The 18,791-nt window shown below is 42.5% G+C and overlaps 1 protein-coding gene across 7 annotated transcripts in view; it reads left to right on the forward strand.

The window, feature by feature from the left end:
* Positions 1 to 18,791, forward strand: part of LOC118411611 (adenomatous polyposis coli protein-like) — an 83,676-nt gene that overhangs the window by 55,531 nt on the left and 9,354 nt on the right. For 4 of the 7 annotated variants that reach the window (XM_035814073.1, XM_035814074.1, XM_035814072.1 and 1 more), the window contains 8 exons: positions 5,291 to 5,485; positions 6,895 to 7,005; positions 7,164 to 7,526; positions 7,852 to 7,947; positions 8,517 to 8,634; positions 10,538 to 10,692; positions 17,271 to 17,352; positions 17,843 to 17,944. In XM_035814073.1, the coding sequence (XP_035669966.1) occupies positions 5,291 to 5,485; positions 6,895 to 7,005; positions 7,164 to 7,526; positions 7,852 to 7,947; positions 8,517 to 8,634; positions 10,538 to 10,692; positions 17,271 to 17,352; positions 17,843 to 17,944 (1,222 nt within the window). Of the gene's footprint in view, positions 1 to 5,290; positions 5,486 to 5,932; positions 6,007 to 6,036; positions 6,112 to 6,894; positions 7,006 to 7,163; positions 7,527 to 7,851; positions 7,948 to 8,516; positions 8,635 to 10,537; positions 10,693 to 15,890; positions 16,607 to 17,270; positions 17,353 to 17,842; positions 17,945 to 18,791 lie in introns of those variants that run through there. The other 3 variants (XM_035814071.1, XM_035814075.1, XM_035814076.1) reach the window with 3 other exon arrangements.

Here is an 18,791-nt window from a genome sequence, read left to right on the forward strand (position 1 = left end):
ATACTAGTAGTCAATCAATCATGAAGTGTTCTACTGTATGTCTGTTTGAAACTTGTCATTGCCATCCAAATGCTGTCTGTTTGCTGGGGGGTTACGTGACATTATCATCATTACCTGCCCCTGGTGGGAGAACATACAAACAACGATGTCAACTCTAGTAAGTGACTGTACATAACATTGGATGTGTCCCAGACGATCCGGGGACTGTTCTGCTGTGTCTGGAGTTTGTATTATCATCGGGTACAGCCCTTCCCCGTAATGCACCAGGTTCGTTGGCACGCAGTGCATGATCCACAACAGCCGGCTATATGATAGTGGACGACCTGTTACGTAACCTCGGTCTCTGCATGTACGTTAAGAGACTATCGCATTTTTTTCAAAAACATCAAACGTAGGCACTCACTCCGCTCAGCCGCTGGTACATCCACCAGTATGTATCACTTACTTTATATGTCATACAAAGTGTGATTGAGTACTTTTGTCCTGTTTACGAACGGCGTTTGCTGTAGATCAACTTTTTGATCACCCATCTAGTCAGACCCTCGCTCTCAGAAAGAAGAAACTACCCAAAATGTTTCCGGTCCATCACCTCTGCCCGTCAAAAGCACTTGTCATGTATTATTCACGGTCCACGCCCGGAAATCTCTGCCCGCCTATATTTCACTCCAAGTTCATGGTAACACTTGCACGGCCAAACATTCTGGATAAGTCACAGATTGTCACTTTCAGTGTGCTGTGTTCAGTCTCTGCTCACCCTTTACACAACCGTTCAGCTGTTCTTTGTTTTTTTCCCACCTGCGGGGACTCTGCCCGGCCCAGGTACCACATACATTGAACTCACATATCTCTCCACCTGCGGGAACTCTGCCCGGCCTAGGTGTCACATTCATTGACGTCACACATATTTCTTTATTACGATATTCGTAGTCTCCTTAATGTCTGGCTGTTCTGTTTCTTATTATGTGTCCCTTTGTTCTGTCCTGGACCTCTTAGTCATAACCAGATGTGTTTGACAGGCTAATCAATCATGTTGCACAATTCCCAGTTTGTTGACTTAGCGTGTCTTAAGAATTCAGATGGTCTGTGTATTTGTCAACACATGGGATAAATATGCTCTACATCCGCAAATCAAAAACGTGTAATGTTACATAACCATGCATTCATGGACGCCCACCTCACTCTGACCGAACTCAGAAGTCGGAACGGATCAGCGAGAGGGAGGGAGAGGTTAGGGGTAGGAAGACATGAACTGACTTTAACAATAGTGTGTTGTTAGTTCTTGTTACCACGTTCGCACAGTACCTGGTTATGATCAAAAGGACCTGGTCAACTTAAACACAGTTCCGTTCATGTTGGCGGGGAAGCCACAACTGAGACCCAATCAAGAAAGCCAGATTTTTCCCGTTGGTGTCGGCAGGCAAGCCACAACGTCTGCCCGATACAGAATTTGAAGACGGACTTTGTGTCGGTGAGGATCAGGGAAACTACAAGTTCAACTTCTACCCGATAAACGAGCTTGAGAGACAAACTCTTCCATTCGCGTCTGCGGGGGAGCTACAAACTTCCACCTGATAAAGTTGAGACAAACAGTCATTCCATTTGTAGCCAACACGCACCTTCAATATGACAGGTCATCAGCTTGCGGCGGGGGGACAAAACTTCCCTCCCGTCTCAAGCTTACGTAAAAACTCATGCAGTACACATACAGATGCGCGGCCTGTAGCCAACACGCACCTTCAATATGACAGGTCATCAGCTTGCGGGGGGACAAAACTTCCCTCCCGTCTCAAGCTTACGTAAAAACTCATGCAGTACACATACAGATGCGCGGCCTGTAGCCAACACGCACCTGCAATATGACAGGTCATCAGCTTGCGGGGGGACAAAACTTCCCTCCCGTCTCAAGCTTACGTAAAAACTCATGCAGTACACATACAGATGCGCGGCCTTTAGCCAACACGCATCTTCAAATGTGACAGGTCATCAGCTTGCGGGGGGACAAAACTTCCCTCCCGTCTCAAGCTTACGTAAAAACTCATGCAGTACACATACAGATGCGCGGCCTGTAGCCAACACGCATCTTCAAATGTGACAGGTCATCAGCTTGCGGGGGGACAAAACTTCCCTCCCGTCTCAAGCTTACGTAAAAACTCATGCAGTACACATACAGATGCGCGGCCTGTAGCCAACACACACCTTCAATATGACAGGTCATCAGCTTGCGGGGGGACAAAACTTCCCTCCCGTCTCAAGCTTACGTAAAAACTCATGCAGTACACATACAGATGCGCGGCCTGTAGCCAACACGCACCTTCAATATGACAGGTCATCAGCTTGCGGGGGGACAAAACTTCCCTCCCGTCTCAAGCTTACGTAAAAACTCATGCAGTACACATACAGATGCGCGGCCTGTAGCCAACACGCACCTTCAATATGACAGGTCATCAGCTTGCGGGGGGGCAAAACTTCCCTCCCGTCTCAAGCTCCGGTGTATCCATGCATCATCGAAAAAGTGCCACCTCTGGGTATGCCACGTATTCAAACTTACCTGCGGGTACACAGTTTAGTTTCACTCGTCTCCGCCTCAAAGTATAAACATGACCGTCAGTCGAGGAATTGACCGACTCAGAATAAAGACACCTACAGGTAAAACAGTTTCCGGCGATCAATCAGTCTTCTTTATTTTTAACTTTCCCATACATCATTTCCCATCTGAGCGCAAATCATGGAAATATAAACCGACCCCACACTAGCACAAATGAGTCCCCCCTAGCATAGCAACAGTGATGGGAACCCAGTGGAGCAACAATGCACTCTTTAACGTGAACCAGATGTTTCCACATTCTGGCCCATGCCTCATGGCTAAAAATTATAGTAGAATATTTGCACCCGATTACCACACAAAACAACAAACACAAATCTGAGAAATCTATGTTAACTATTAATACTGTTTGGGGCACTCAGGCCATGGAACAACAGGCGAAAGCTGGACACAATACTGATGGGACAGTTGCAACAGTTATGATCTCCCATCCCAAAAAAGGCTGACCAAAACATTGATATTGTGGAGACTTACGCCTTGCACATGCAATCCACTACATGTGATCAGGGATCAGCCGGAAATGGTAAGTTATCTTACCTGGCAAAACCCAAATGGAATGTCTCATCAAAGTCCAACTTCTTGGTCCTAAGATACCCGAAGGATGTATGGAGAAAAGGTGGCCACCGGTGTCCTCCTGTTGACCCCAAAACAGTGGTGAACAAAAACACTGCAAAATTCTCCAAAGGTGCACAACGTCGTTCCTCTCATAGCAACATGCATCCTTGTTTCTCTACCCTTCTACTTACACCATTAAACTAAAGTTTTCCGCGCGTAAAACTTTCCAAAAGGAAAGAGCAGTCATGGTGTTACTGTTCTGGTCCAAGGCGTGCCCCAGAATGACATGTGGGGGGTGTTATCTCTCAACCCATCCCACAATGCTATAGTGGACTCGGGATAGGGAAAGTGTTTTCAGCACCAGGGACAGGGAAAGTGTTTTCAGTACCAATGACAGGGAAAGTGTTTTCAGCACCAGGGACAGGGAAAGTGTTTTCAGAACTAAAGACACGGAAAGTGTTTTCTGTACTAGGGACAGGGAAAGTGTTTGTAGAGTTCTTCTTTAACAAGCATACAAAAGTAAAAAGCTACATGTATTCATGGCAAATGGAACAGGCACTGCTGAATTGATGTACATAGGACAGCCCTAATGCCTATAAAATGACTCTCCTGGGTCCTGTTGAACCCTACAGGAGTGGAAACAGACAGATACGGGCACGTAATCTCACGTAACCACGCCAAACGGAGGCTACGCTTTATGACACGGCATCCTCGATAAAAGATATCTATCTGCACAAGGGGAAATTGCAGAATTGTCAGTGCTAGTCTTAAAATCAATTGAGCAGGGCTGTTATCAGGGTGGTCTCCAAGACCCGTCCCTCCGTCCTGGGAAGGAATTGTTGGTTTAGATGAACAATGATTTTCACCACGCCCAGAAAATATGAACTTCATGCCTTGAAGCTGATAACATTGTATTTTTGTAAGCTTGAGATGGCCGATTTACAACAGCGAAAATTAACGAGGGCTTCCGAACAACGAGTGGGGCAGAAAAAATCCAAGCTTGATATAGGCCAGGCTGTAATATTCATTTATTTATTTATGCTGTAATAGTGTTCAAAATTTACATTTTGTTTTTTTTGTGTGTTTCGATTTTAAAAGCCTTGCATCTTACACTGCAGGGAAAAATTTGCCAATTAAGATAATTTTGTTTACAGTAAATATCAATAAAAACACTTCTAAAAAGATTAAGATTTGATCCTACTGAATTCTGAGGAATGCGCTTCCCTCCCCAGAGTGCTGTTATATTTTATAACTCTGATCCCTTTTCGATCATTATAGCAGCATGATATGGCTTTATGTTATTTACTAAGCACCAACAGCAGGTGTTCACACCATGATATGTCTGATCGTTTGCAGGTTTTATATGCAGAAAGGCAGAATTTGGCATTATGATACATGGTAATCCACAGGAGCTGATGCAGCTGAAATGCATCCTAATAAACTATTGATAAACAACTGTAACGCGGGAGCATTCTTGAACATTTTTATTCTGGCAAGAAAGGTTATGATTTTGATTCCTGGCCAGACATAAGTGATCATAGAAAATTGACTATCCTCACCACACCCAGGTCTAAAAATGGGTACTAAACTATTGATAAACAACTGTAACATGGGACCATTATTGAGCATTTTTATTATAAAGTAATGCATTTACAAATGTATGTTCTTAGGAAAGGCACCTTACAAAATTAATACAATTGACTTTGCTCACTCCACCCAGGTGTAAAAATGGGTACTAAACTATTGATAAACAAACTGTAACATAGCACCAGTACTGAGCATTTTTATTATAAAGTAATGCATTTGTGTTCTCAGGAAAGTCACTTGCCCGATGGGCACTTTTACTTGCCGGGACAATCTGACTAGTGGACTTGTCCAACCCCACCGGAACAAATAGATGTTTTTGTCCAGATTTCTAAGAGATGATGTTTTTCCCACCACAGTATTCCCTCCAGAACGACATCGCATGGCGGCGGGTCTAAGTTTCACAACTTTCCCCGTGAAGCATGCCCCTGGACCCCCCTAGGATTGTTGTGCCTTCAAAAGGATTTCCATTCAAAATCCCGGGGAGGTATAAAGTTTGTAGACTGGCTGAACTAAAGCACTGTTTCTAAGAGATGTTTTTCCTCACAGTACTCCCTTCAGAACGACATGGCGCGGCGGCAGCTGGAGTACGAAGCTAAGAAGATCCGTGAGGAGATGGAGGAGCGACTGGGTGGTGTGGAGGAGATGCAGGCCCGCGGGGAGGCCAAGGTGCAGCGGGTACGCATGATCGAGGCTGAGATGCTGCGGATACAGCAAACACTCGCACAGGAGGACAGTACTAAGGTGTGTATGACTGTTACTGTTTACCAAGGTGCAGAAGGTACGCATGATCGAGGCTGAGATGCTGCGGATACAGCAAACACTCGCACAGGAGGACAGTACTAAGGTGTGTATATAACTGTTACTGTTTACCAAGGTGCAGCGGGTACGCATGATCGAGGCTGAGATGCTGCGGATACAGCAAACACTCGCACAGGAGGACAGTACTAAGGTGTGTATGACTGTTACTGTTTACCAAGGTGCAGAAGGTACGCATGATCGAGGCTGAGATGCTGCGGATACAGCAAACACTCGCACAGGAGGACAGTACTAAGGTGTGTATATAACTGTTACTGTTTACCAAGGTGCAGCGGGTACGCATGATCGAGGCTGAGATGCTGCGGATACAGCAAACACTCGCACAGGAGGACAGTACTAAGGTGTGTATATAACTGTTACTGTTTACCAAGGTGCAGCGGGTACGCATGATCGAGGCTGAGATGCTGCGGATACAGCAAACACTCGCACAGGAGGACAGTACTAAGGTGTGTATATAACTGTTACTGTTTACCAAGGTGCAGCGGGTACGCATGATCGAGGCTGAGATGCTGCGGATACAGCAAACACTCGCACAGGAGGACAATGCAAAGGTATATATAATTATATAGCTAAGAATACAACATACTTTATCACCCGAGATGCTAGCCCAACTGCGGGTCGGTTCGCCCGAAGGCTGTAGGGCAATCCTACCTGCGGGGGGCTGGGACCGACACATTGCTTCAACTTGCGCTTACAACTTTATTCTTTAAGAACATCTATTCAAGAAAAATTTGAACAAAAGAACTCTGCTTGCAGTGGAGTGTGTTCTATTTAACGGATGGAAGCCTGTGTGATAAAACTAAAAAGCCCGAGTGTGTACTACTGAAAATTATCACCCTGTCCGGAATACCTGTATCAAACGTTATCGCGGCCCAGGTATGACATCAAACTGTTTACCAAGTTTTGTTGAACTATTTTCATTTTCTATTGCTTCTATACCTGTGTTGCCAGATTATCCAATGCTAGCACAAAATATATGGACTACGTAGCTGTATTGTGCTTTACGGAATTATGTTTAACATTTTCCTTGCTGCCTAACTATGTAACCATTTGGTGAATTGGTAGCCAAGTTATTGAATTTGTGTGCTGTTTTCAAGGTTAGACAAAATCATACATGTATCATACCTTGCAGTATTCCTTTGAATCGCTAGTTGGTGCATGCGTCCACAGCAAAAATTTGCAAAGAAAACAAGCATCACTTAAGCTATCACTTAAGCTATCTGCATACTTAAAATCATGACTATCTGTCAACCCTTTATTGAGTTTAATTTTTCAAAGTCTGAAACTAAACCGACTCCTGTCTATGATTCATCCTTGCTTGTTGCTACATGCAGGCACAAGTGGAGAGAAGAGATACTGGGTTATGTGAGGTGAACGGGCACAGAGAGGCAGATGGGAAGGATGTGAAGACTGCTGATGCGGCCACCAACACTTCCCTGTCACAGGTTAGTACTCAGGCACTATCGTCTGGAATTTCATGTGCCCAGTGATGAAAATCGTGAAATATTTGTGGCCAAATGGAAATTTCTTTTGTGATGCCAAGAAGTCTGGCACAGTGTACAATTCTAAATTGAATTATTTGTAATCTCCCCCCTTGACACAGGTGGTAGTGCCGAAGGCCCACACCAGAGACAGTGGTTTCTGTAGTGATCCAGAGAACATCTGGGTCGTACCATCCAAAACCAAGGGGGACGGCACACAGATGGTCACCAGGGCGACCCAAACGGCTGAGGTCTACATCCACGACGGGCCGCCGCCTTCCCAGCATTCCCTAGAAAGGCTATCCCAGAGTGTCTTGCAGCAGTCTTCCCAGTATGCAATGCAGCTTCCGCTCCAGCAGGTGTTGCAGTCCCCACACAGTCCACTGATGGGGAATCCAAATTCTCCACACTCACTGCCAGCCAATCGGGTGGAGATGTACTCAGCTCTGTACAGAGGAGGATGGCCATTGGACAAGTTGACAAAGGTATAAAAAAGTACTAGATTGGAAATGAAAAAATGTATCTTCTTTCTAACAACTTATGCAGTTAACAGATTTTTTTTAGATTTGCATGCAACCAAGTGGCAGCATGTGAGGCAGAATATGGTGTAACTGGAGACTTGCAGGATTGAAAGGCTGATATGGCCTGGGTCCAAAGTTGTTGCCACAGGCTTGGTAGCCTGTGGGAAAACAGGAAAATATATCGTCAGAATTAGTGAAAAATTCACAAAAATGAATAAAACTCTGCATATTTCATGGAGGAGATATTTGATTTCTTGTTCACAAAATATGATATTTGTTTTACCTACAGCCGGGTACCCCCAGTGAAACAGCCAGTGTTATGAGCTTCAACAGTAATTCTTCCTTTGGACCCAGAAGACTGGCTCCTCAACAACTCGGCACCAAGGTACTCAAAATTTACATGTACATCCAGATGCACTGTCGATGTACATGTTTGATATGACAGACATGCTATCTTACATGCAGTACTGCAGTATTTAAGCTAATGGTATATGAGTCATGTAAAGCAGTCACTTGAATAAAAGAGATTGAATTTGTTCAAATGGAAGAAGTGTATGCTGCATCCAATATTGGATGAACATTACTCTTTACAGTACGCAACGGAAGCATCCATTTCAAATGCTTTTTGTCATGTAGCTTTCACTGTAGATTTATTTTAAGTCACACCGAAAACTAAAAACTGAGAAATACCTCAATTTTTTTTTAATATACAGTATTTCTCCCAGAAGAAAGGGTCATCATCTTTTTGCTGGAAATGAAATGAAATGTTTTTGTGTGAAATGTATTCAAATGGGATAAAATGTGCGGTCTAACTGGGTAAGCCCACTGGACAGAGCCGCATGAAAGTGTGAAGACTAGCAGACTGCTGCCTCCTGTGTTAGGGATCCCAGCTGCAATGCTTGAAAGTAGATGGAATGGCAGTAAATCGTTTCCTCCTGCTGTTCCTATGTCCAGGTTGAGATGGTGTACAGCCTGCTGTCCATGCTGGGCACACACGACAAGGACGACATGAGCCGGACACTGCTGGCCATGTCCAGCTCTCAGGACAGCTGTATAGCCATGCGACAGTCAGGTAATCATCATCATCATCATCACGTGTTCTACCTCCACAACAGGGATGTCTCCAGCTTTAAACTTGTTCGTCCCACTGTTTGTTTCGAAGCCCGAGTTGTTTACTTTCTTTTTTGAATCTGTCATTTAGAGCTTACAAAAATATGCCATATTTTGTACAGACGAGGGGAAAGTTTTGTCAATCCTGAGAATGTCCTGGCAGGAAGGGACAGGTTATGGAGACATCCCTGCTCCTTAATAACAACTAACACTTACATTTTGTGTAAAGTAGAGCCCCTGTCACATATTCAGGACCTGCCCACTACTTTGCTACTAACCAAGGACGATGCAGGGTTGGGAATAGCCTGGAATTTATCCTATTCTAGCTGCATTTCACTCCTCCTTTCATATCTAAGCAGATTATGACATCTTTGCTTTTTCAAAATACATCCTTGGCTGGTGCCTTAGCAGTTACTAGTTAGGCAGTAAAAGACATCAGAGGGGCCCTGCGCGGAATAATTTCAATGAGTTAGGCAGTTATATGAGTTAGGCAAATTAGAAACTTTGTGAATCCAATAAAATCTGTTTCAAAATGTTGCAATTCCTACACAGAAACATCTCTCGATAGCAAAGGTTTGCTTCTTTGTTGCATGTTGTAGTGAATTTTTTTAACACCTTGAAAAGTACTGAGTGCTTTTGGGGACAACTCAGGAAAATGTTTAATCAAAAAGAGAGTTGCAGTAATGCTAGAATGTTAACCCTTTTGCACCATTTTGCCAATTGCGAATTTTTAAAGATCTTTTTTGAAACTCCACAATTTTAGGTGATAAGTCAAAGTAAGATATCCACATTGTAGTAAAGGATTAGTAAGCAAATCATTAGTTGCCAAGGCTGCATATACAAAATTCATACAATTGTATACTGATCCTAACCAGCATGTTTGTCTGTCCTGTGTTTTCCCTTCTGTTTCCCTCTTACTGATCAGCCTGTGTTTTCTCCTCACCCCTGTGCCCCCCTCCCCACACGTACTGTGGGCCCAGGTGAGCTGAAGTGTGTCAATACTCAGGACTATGCTCTCAAAACCATTCTGGCTCTCTCTAACATCCCCGAGTATGCATGGACCTTGAAAATGCTGGGTAGGTTGCTCGCAGTTTAGCCCTGCTTGTTTAGGCCTGCCTATATTCTAGCTCCTGAGCTAGAATAGGGTGGATACCAGGCTATGCTTGTTTTCTTTTGCATCAAAAATCATCGTCATTTATACAGTTACTAGAATTTTTTTTTTTCTGCAGTGCAAATTCGTTCCATAGTCATGCAAAGCAACTGACCTAGACCACTTTGTAATGGCTCTAAACGTGGTTGTACATTTACATACACGCGCTCACAGATGCTCACCCTGTCTGCACTACCCACTCTTCTTTCCTGTAACGTATGCGTCCCTGCATGACTGTTGTTGTGTGAATGTAATTTGCCTGTATCTTTTACTGCATATATGAATGTGTAGCACTAATGTGTAAGCTCTGACTCTGCATCAACTGACTACCAAGGCTCTTTTTACCCTTTGTTTACAATTTACACCGACATTTCGGTGACCGTCTGTCACCTTCTGACTGATTCACATTGAACTGCAGCATAGGTGTCGCTACTTACAGATGCAGTCCCAAACATATTTACATAATTATATACATTGATTGTTTAATGCCCTGTTTATATTAAGTAGATATATTACATTTGGGACTGCATCTGTTAGCAGTGACACCTATAGCTGCAGTGCAACTTGAACTTGTCATTATTGTTTTTTTGACCTCTAAAGAAATTCATAGTGGCAGGCTTCTGCAAACGCTACAAAAATGGCAAAAGTTTTGCAGTCCAGACAACAAATTTGTTTCTGTTGCCATGGAAATATTCTTTTTTTTTTCCCCTCTCAGGTTGTCTGCCGCTCTTGATTCAACTTCTCCACGGAGCCAACGACTCCTCGTTGCTAGGCAACAGTCGCGGCAGTAAGGATGCGCGGGCACGAGCTGCGGCAGCACTGCACAACATCGTCCACTCGCTACCTCCCGAGGACAAGAGGGCCAAACAGGTGGGGGGAAGTTTGTTTATTTATTTGTATTGCATACCCGGTAGCAGGGTTGTAGCCAGCCAGAAATCGTTTTCCGTCCCCTCGATTTTGAACGGCTTTGGTGCAGCATTCCTAGGGGGTCTGGGGGCATGCTCCCAAGGAAAATTTTGAAATCTAGACCCTCCGAAATGCTGTTTCCTGCATTTTGAGGGTTAGATTTTGCTCACAGAGGACGGAATGGGCAAAAAATTTTCTCCGTCCCCAGCTGCAAAATTCCATAAAAGGACGGAAGGACGGGTGCTGGCTACAACCCTGCCTGGTAGATAGCATCATGGCATAAAACACCAGGCTTGCACTGAAGAATGCAAGCGGCATATTCGGACAGATTTATTTCATCCACTCACATCGGGATAGACCCCTATTCTTACTAATGAGTCTGGTGGGTTCTCATGATGTACTCAAGTGTGGCTCTGCTCAAACATACATATGGGGCCTCCATTTTATGTCCTATCAGCCTAGACGAGGTACTCGTTTATATGTAGTACTGAGTAATGTCAGAACATTAGGGCCTGCCAGGGATTTGGACTCAGTCTCCAGGTTCTGAGTCAACAACCCTAACCACAAGGCCACCATACAAGCATGCCATCTAAGTATGATGGAATGGACAGAGTGTATGGAGTTGCAAGGTGGCCTTGTTGTTAGGTTTGTTGACAAAAAAAGTCATAGAATCTGAAGGTTATGGGTTCGAGTCCCTTAGCACTTTATAATAGGCTTATTTTTTTACTTGACTCAGGAGAAATTGAGTACAAAATAGGACATAAAGACATGGGACATAAAGTTTAAGGAGACCCACACCTCAAGCATGTTTTTAAAAAAAAAAAACATTTATGTCCATCCCAGTGTGAGTGGATAAAAAAATCTGTCTAGATATGCAGCTTGTACTCTTCGGTACAAAACTATATTGTTATGCATGAGGCAGTTTTCCAGGTATGCGTATACTACGAAAAAACAAACAGTTGTGCCTTTGTGTATAGTACATGTGGCAATGTGACCCTCAGTTGCACAAAATGCTACATGTGTCTCACGCCTCCGGCCATGGACATATAATCTCCACAAGTGTGTGCCTAAACTCGGCAGTGTGAATGGAGTCAGTGAGGTTTGAAGATGCGATTATGTCTACCCCAGTGTGTTTGAATCCAGGGGCATCATTTGGGGACTAATGTGGGGCTAAGTGTTGTGGGGGTTAGAGGGCAACAGTTACTGCATGCAGCTGGAAAAGATAGTGTTGATATCAGTTCTTGGGTCACAAAGTAAGGCAAGAAATACACTGCATAGAATTACGTATTACTAAGAGAAGATTGTATAGCTTTCTTTTGGCCATTGGGTTGGTGAGTTGTTATCCACTGACGTACTTTTGTTATCAGACGATATGCCAGATAGTGAGTGTAAGCGTGTGTGTGTGTGTGTGTGTGTGTGTGTGTGTGTGTGTTGGATATTGGAAGGAGAAACTCAACTATCGATCCCTCCACTGTCTTTAAGTTATACATGTGCTCCTCAACCAAAGACAAGTACCCATTTTTACACCTGGGTCAAAGGAAAAAAGTCTTAAGTGCCATTCCCAAGGATATTACAATGTCTAGCCAGAATCGAACCCTCAACCTCTCGCTTTGTGTCTACCAGCTTTGCCACTTGGCCATTCAATACCACAGTTACCTCTCTGTTTACAGTTTAGTAGTTATTCCAGTTCACATCTCGGAGACCATGCACAGATTCCATGTTCCCCCACCTCCCTCTGTGAAGAAAATCCCAGCAATTAGATACGTTAGGGAGGTCAACTTAGGGGCTAACCTTGCAAGTCCTTCATGTGATAAATCTTGCACATGCAACACCTGCAACTGGAGAGGTTTACAGGACTAGAAGTACTGTAAATGCTGTAAGTTTGTGGGGATTTGATATCATGGTATTCAGAGTGAAAATTATGATCCAAAGCTGTTTACTTAGTCTTGTAGTCTTACACTACAGGCCATCAAAATCCCCCACCTTGTCTAAAATGCTGGTATGAAAATTGTGGCAAAATATTTTTCGTTGTTGAAAAGGCATTGTCATTTTTGAGAAGCAAGACTGTAAACATCACAACAGCGAGAATAGAACATTTGTCTGAATGACTGCTCCCGTAATGCGGCTATTGTCATTGTAGCCTCTCTCGGGGAGTCATGAGACTTCAAATTTGACAGCATGTTAAGAAATGAAGACAAGTTACACCTAGAGGGGTCGACTGCCTCGAGGAAAAGATTTTGTCAACAAAGCCTATACCATCTCTATTGTATACGCAAACTAAGAAGACTTGATTTTCTAAAAGAGGTAACTGAATGTAAGTATGTGTGCTTACCCAAAAGTATGTAAATTGATGTACATGTATGCATTAAACGATTTAAGTATTAGTAAGTTTTTAGGGTTGTAGAAGTTCCTAGGGTTACCAGTTTAAAAAGATTTTGACAGTAACACTGAATATTATAAACAACAAAGGCATGATTTAGTCAATGTAACATAATGCACATGTAAGATCTATGTGCTAATTTAAAAGCATTAGGTGCAACCATTATGATTGTCAATACATAGAAAATTTGTCTTAACAATATAAAACCTAGAAAACCACTGTCTACATTGCCACGTAGCAGTCTTAAGTAAACTCAGAGTTGGGTTGATAGATCTATTTTGATGTACATAAGATTAGTGTCTTTTTCGGAAAATTGGGGACAAAATCTTCGCAATCAAAGACACTCCAACATGATTTAATGTAATTATATCCTTGACTTTAAGACTGGCTACCTTGCCAACAGCTGCGATGGTTGTTCTGATAACAAAGATTTAAACAGCAATACAGATAATAGCGGATACAGATAATTTGTAACTATAGCACGGGACATAAGAATCGTGTTTACGTGTAAACAATTCCTGCATTTTTTGTTGATCTTCTTAATACGTGCACAAACCTTCCGAAGTGCTGTAATTGAAAGAAGAGATAGTAGACAATTAGGGTGTAATTTTTCGGACCGTGCCCGGAGGCAGGTGATTACGTTGCCCGTTAAGTACAGTAATAATTCGTTAATGAGGGGGTCTGCGTTGGCAGGTGGGTAACTGATTGATTTCTCAACACAAAGAAGAAGAACCAAAGAGATAGCAGAAATTACCTGTCACAGAAAGGAGCCGGAGGTCTGTTTGCTAGTGTTTTTTTGTGTTTGGGAGCAAAATCATTCAAAAGGAATGGTTTCAGTTGTAGGTAAAGACCCTTTTTTTTCCGGCTCAAATATTTGAAAGTTTGTGAAAGTTTTCTCGACTTTTTTTAATAAGACTGCGATACAAGTTTGCAGTGATTTAGACTCGCAGTATGGATAAAATGTAGTGTTGATGGTGGTTTTGAGATTGTTACAGACAGACAGAATGACACCTTTAACACAGTGATACTGTGCAACTTATCATATGTACATGTAGCACTAAGACAAGGGGGTAGTTGGGAAGAAGACTGAACAATTTTTTTTTCATTTACAATACCTGAAGTAAAAACATACTAATAGTAACAACACTGCAAAGGTATATCCAGCATTTTCCCCAAATCAGTACAAATATAATTTATGATTGTGTGCAGACTTCAAGATATGTGTATTTGCCATGTATATTGAGTTCTCACTAAACGGAATTTAAATACTTTACTTACAATGACTAGACTAACTGTAGTACATCTTCAATTTTTTAAACAGCTTTATGGGCGGAGCCCATCCTCCATTTAAGTTAATGTCAACCTTTTCTGTGCACAAATTAGGAGTGAAATGGATTTTTAATTACGACAGATTTACAAGACCATCCCAGATAGACCCTCAATAGTTCATAAATCTGCCATGTACACTCACACAGTAGGGCCTAGGGAAAAAATGCAGTAAAAATACACCCCATCAAGTGACCGGATTTATGCAAAAGTGCTCTGGTCAAATTTCCTGTTGTGATCTAAAATGCACAACACCAGAAGATCGACTTAGGGCTCCTCCAATTATTTGTAATCCTCAGAAAAAGGTGTTGCAAAGCCTTCCCTGGATGTCTTCTGTTTAATCAAATTAAGATGCATGAGTGGGATTAGTCACAGAGTAAACAATGTGATTAGTCACTTGGGGGAGGGGGGATCAGTTGGCCTCTCGCAGTTACCAAGAATACAGCAGAAATTATTGGCCTTTATAAAAAGATATAGAACTCAATAAAAGTTACGCACTACATTGTACAATAAATGTCTTAAAGTATACCCTGCCTCTAGAACAGCAAGAAACTTTCTGACTCGATGAACACACTTACTCTAGCCAAAAGAGAATTGATTAAACGACTACTTCAGAGTGCTGAAATTTAAAGAGAACTGAAATTAAACTCCAGAAAGACTCTGTTACATTTTGTATATCTCTCCAAAAGTTGGCATGATAAGACAACAGTGAATATGTTGACTTTGATTTGTACATCATTGAGTGGTGACAACTTTTTCAGTCAGACTTTCCTATATTTTGACCTGTTTTGTGATGAGAGCAGTTTTGATGTGCAGTAGCCTGCAGCGAGTTGACTAAGCAGTGTTAAATGAGTGTGTAGCTATTTTCTGAAGAATCTGGGATGTATCAAGTCTTGGCATGGGTCTGCCCACAAGTCATCGGACCTGAAAATACCTCCTTTATCCTTCATTCTGTCAGTCGGTGAGGGTGTGATGGGGTTTTCCACATCACCAGAAACACATAATTTTGGAATACAAATGTACTGCACATGTCTTTTGGAAGGAACGTAAAATGGAAGTTCCATGTTTGAAAAAGTACCTCAACACATAAAAGAGATTGATTAGGGCTAGCAACACCTCCGTGTAAAAATATACCCTGCTACTGAAACAGCAAGGAAAGCTAAATTTTGTGCCATTAGGCACAACAGTAACATTACATGGTGAACAAAATGGTATGATGTACTACTAACAACAGAAATGGCTTGTTGAATGGAGTAACCTCTCAGTCCCCCTATGAGTCCTCCAGCAGAGGTGGTCCCATCCTGCCATGCCTGAGGGCCCGGCGTGTTTAAGATTGCTCAGTGACCGTTCACAATCTGGTACAGAGTAATTACAGGGTGGATACACACAGGTGCTTAATTGCTGAAAAAAGGTTGGATTATTTCAGTACCGACTGGGCTGCCAGCCGTGCCAGACAAGGCATCGCTTACACCTTGTTTACATGGAGTTTGTAGGGCCACGGAGTTACTTTCTGTTGGATTTCACACAAAGATTTCTTCATGTGTTGGTGATAGGGACGTCTGACAAGATCAGTGTGCGAGAAAGAAACTGTCAAAGATATTGAAGGGCAGTGACCTCGCTGTTCAAACGTGGGAGGCATTGTTCAGTCGGTTGGCAGGCCAATCAAATTTTTTTTTCTGAAGGACCCCTTTCTCAAGAACCTGTGGCATACCTAGTGTTCCATTCTATCAGCGACATACGTTGATTTCACGGAATACGTGCAATTGGAACCGTGGACTTGATTCTAGTCCTATTGTCAGGATTTCAGAGGCTGTAAGGACCAAGTGCTTCACAGTTGACTTTCAACTGATTTCAGGAACAACATGTTGAGATATGAATTGTTTTGACAGCTCCCAGAAGCTCACACTGTCAGATCTCAAGATGGAAGACAAGAGCAGTACATAGCAAAGTTTTGCCGTTGGCTTAATGTACTTTTTGGCATCGAAGTCGGAGAGTGCTGCTCACGTAAACATGCCAGGACGCGTCACCGGTAGATCCCCGTTGTGTGTGACCCCCGACCTACACGCATGTAGCCCCACGTACGAACTACGCGGCAGGTTGTCGCATATGGGCGCGATGACACGCCACAAGATGAAAACTCCTCTCACCGCTAAGCTGTGTGCTTACCTAAAGGTATCCAAGTGCGAAACAGTATCTAATGACTTTCTCTTTAGTATGGTTCCTTCTTGCTTTGATATAGCATGGCTGAATTATGATTCAACTCAAAAGAATAAGCATACGGTACTTACATTTTTGTACATGTAAGCTTGTAGTAGGGTTTTGTGGTGTGGTGTAAATGTAGAGCCCAGAGGTCCTAGGTTCAAATCTTGTCATGGTTCCGATCTTGTGTCCTTGGGAAAGGTACTTTCCTCACTCGACCCAGGTGTAAAAATCGGTTCCTGTCTTTGGTTGGGGAGGTAAAACTAAAAGGCAATGGAGAGGGATGGGCCTCGTCTTGTAATACCTTACCCTAGACACAGTTTATAATAACCCACTGCCCCTACAGCCACAAAAAGGCAATGGGATTTTGGGGTTCCAATCTAACTAAACAATGTCCTATTTTTTTTAGTCCTCTGACTGGTACTTTTCTTGAAGGGGTTGCAGTCCACACCACAACAAATCATAGAGCTGCTGTGCTCTGTGTGTTATATCTTAGTAATAGAGGCGTTTCTTTGTTAGGCGAGTACAAACTGTCTATTCTCTTCTCTGTACGACTATTAATGGAAAGCTAGTCTAGAAAGGTAGTTCCCCAAATGACAGTGATTTTAACTGGTAACAATAATTGTTTCCTGTCCAGGAGGCAAGAGTACTGAGGCTATTGGAGCAGATCAGAGCATACTGTGATGCTGTCAGAGACTCCGACTCAGAAGAAGCAAAAGGTAATGCATTGCTTTTTCCAATGAAAGATCATCTTTGTTGTTAGAATCTGTAGTACTGTTGTAAACTTTGTGCTTTGTTCCAACACCAAAGGAACACTCATCAAGAATTTTCAGTCAATTTCACCAACCTTCATCAGATGTCTATGATTAATTGCACTGACTGGTCGAAAACTGGAAGCGTAACAGTGGTAGATTCTGTCTTCCCACTACTTTCAATTCAATCCTGACGTCATCTCGCTTCCAGACATCTGATCATGAAGAAAGTCAGCAAGATCGATTGAATATTCAGGTTTCTTTCCTGTTGGAACAAAGCTCAAATTTTACAACTATGTAGACTTTTTGTTGTTGTCTCTTTTTCACACCCATTATCATAATGTTATCAATTGATGGTAAAGTTTTCCTTGAAACATTTGTCAAGAATTTCCTCTCAAAACAATGAAACTCTTTATACAATGGAAACAATATGATTGTATTTTCATATATCCCATAGGAGGCCGTCCGAACCCTGCAGACCACCAAGTTGGGCCAGCCATCTCTGCACTCATGAAGTTGTCCTTTGACGAGGAACATCGACAAGCCATGTGCCAACTAGGTAAGGAGAAGGCTACTGTTTCTTTGCTCTTTGAAGGAAACAGATCAAATGACTTAAAGTTATATTCAAACGTAGTTAGCATTGGTTCACATTCGTGGGTCATTGCACAATTTTGATGCCATAGAGTTCCCAAGCAGGCTTGGTCAGAATGTACCACAGAAAAAGATCTAATGCAACAGTACCACGGTATTTTCAGAAATGAGACAGGTAAATTTGTACATGTAGGACACATGCAGGACTACCCCAAGATTGCCCTCAGTTTGTGATTGCATGACCTGGCCTTTAGTGAAACAGTGAAAGTTGTAGCAGCTTGAGCAGACCACAAACCTACAGACTCCTGTTTGTTTTTGAGTCTCGTAAACCATTTTGCCGGAGGGGTAATCACCTTTGGTGACTCCTCGTGTCTCCGCTGTGGCAAAGTTGACATTTTAGACACCACTAAGCTGATAATGGGGACTTAATGATGCGTTTTATTGCTAAGATATGGCAAAGGTCTTCAGAAAACACCTGGTATATATAGTAGTGAAAGATCCTATTGTACCAGCATACAGCGACACAAAAACAACATTAGAAAAGGCATTTACTGTAAAACAGGAAATTTTATGTTTGCATTTTTGGCCATGACCTCTTAAACAACTTTTGTGTATGCTTTTACTTAGCCAAAATGGCATGTTTTACTTAGCCAAAATTGCAGTAACCACAACCTACAGAACACATCCCATCCAAAAAAACTGCAAATCTCCAGTTAGGTGTTCATGTATTGTTGATACTTAAACTTTAAGTGATGCAAACATATTTCCATACATCAAAATCAACCCTTAAACTGCAGGTCCCAATTTTTTTTCGG

This window comes from Branchiostoma floridae, chromosome 3 (assembly GCF_000003815.2).
Source record: "Branchiostoma floridae strain S238N-H82 chromosome 3, Bfl_VNyyK, whole genome shotgun sequence".
NCBI lineage: Eukaryota > Metazoa > Chordata > Leptocardii > Amphioxiformes > Branchiostomatidae > Branchiostoma > Branchiostoma floridae.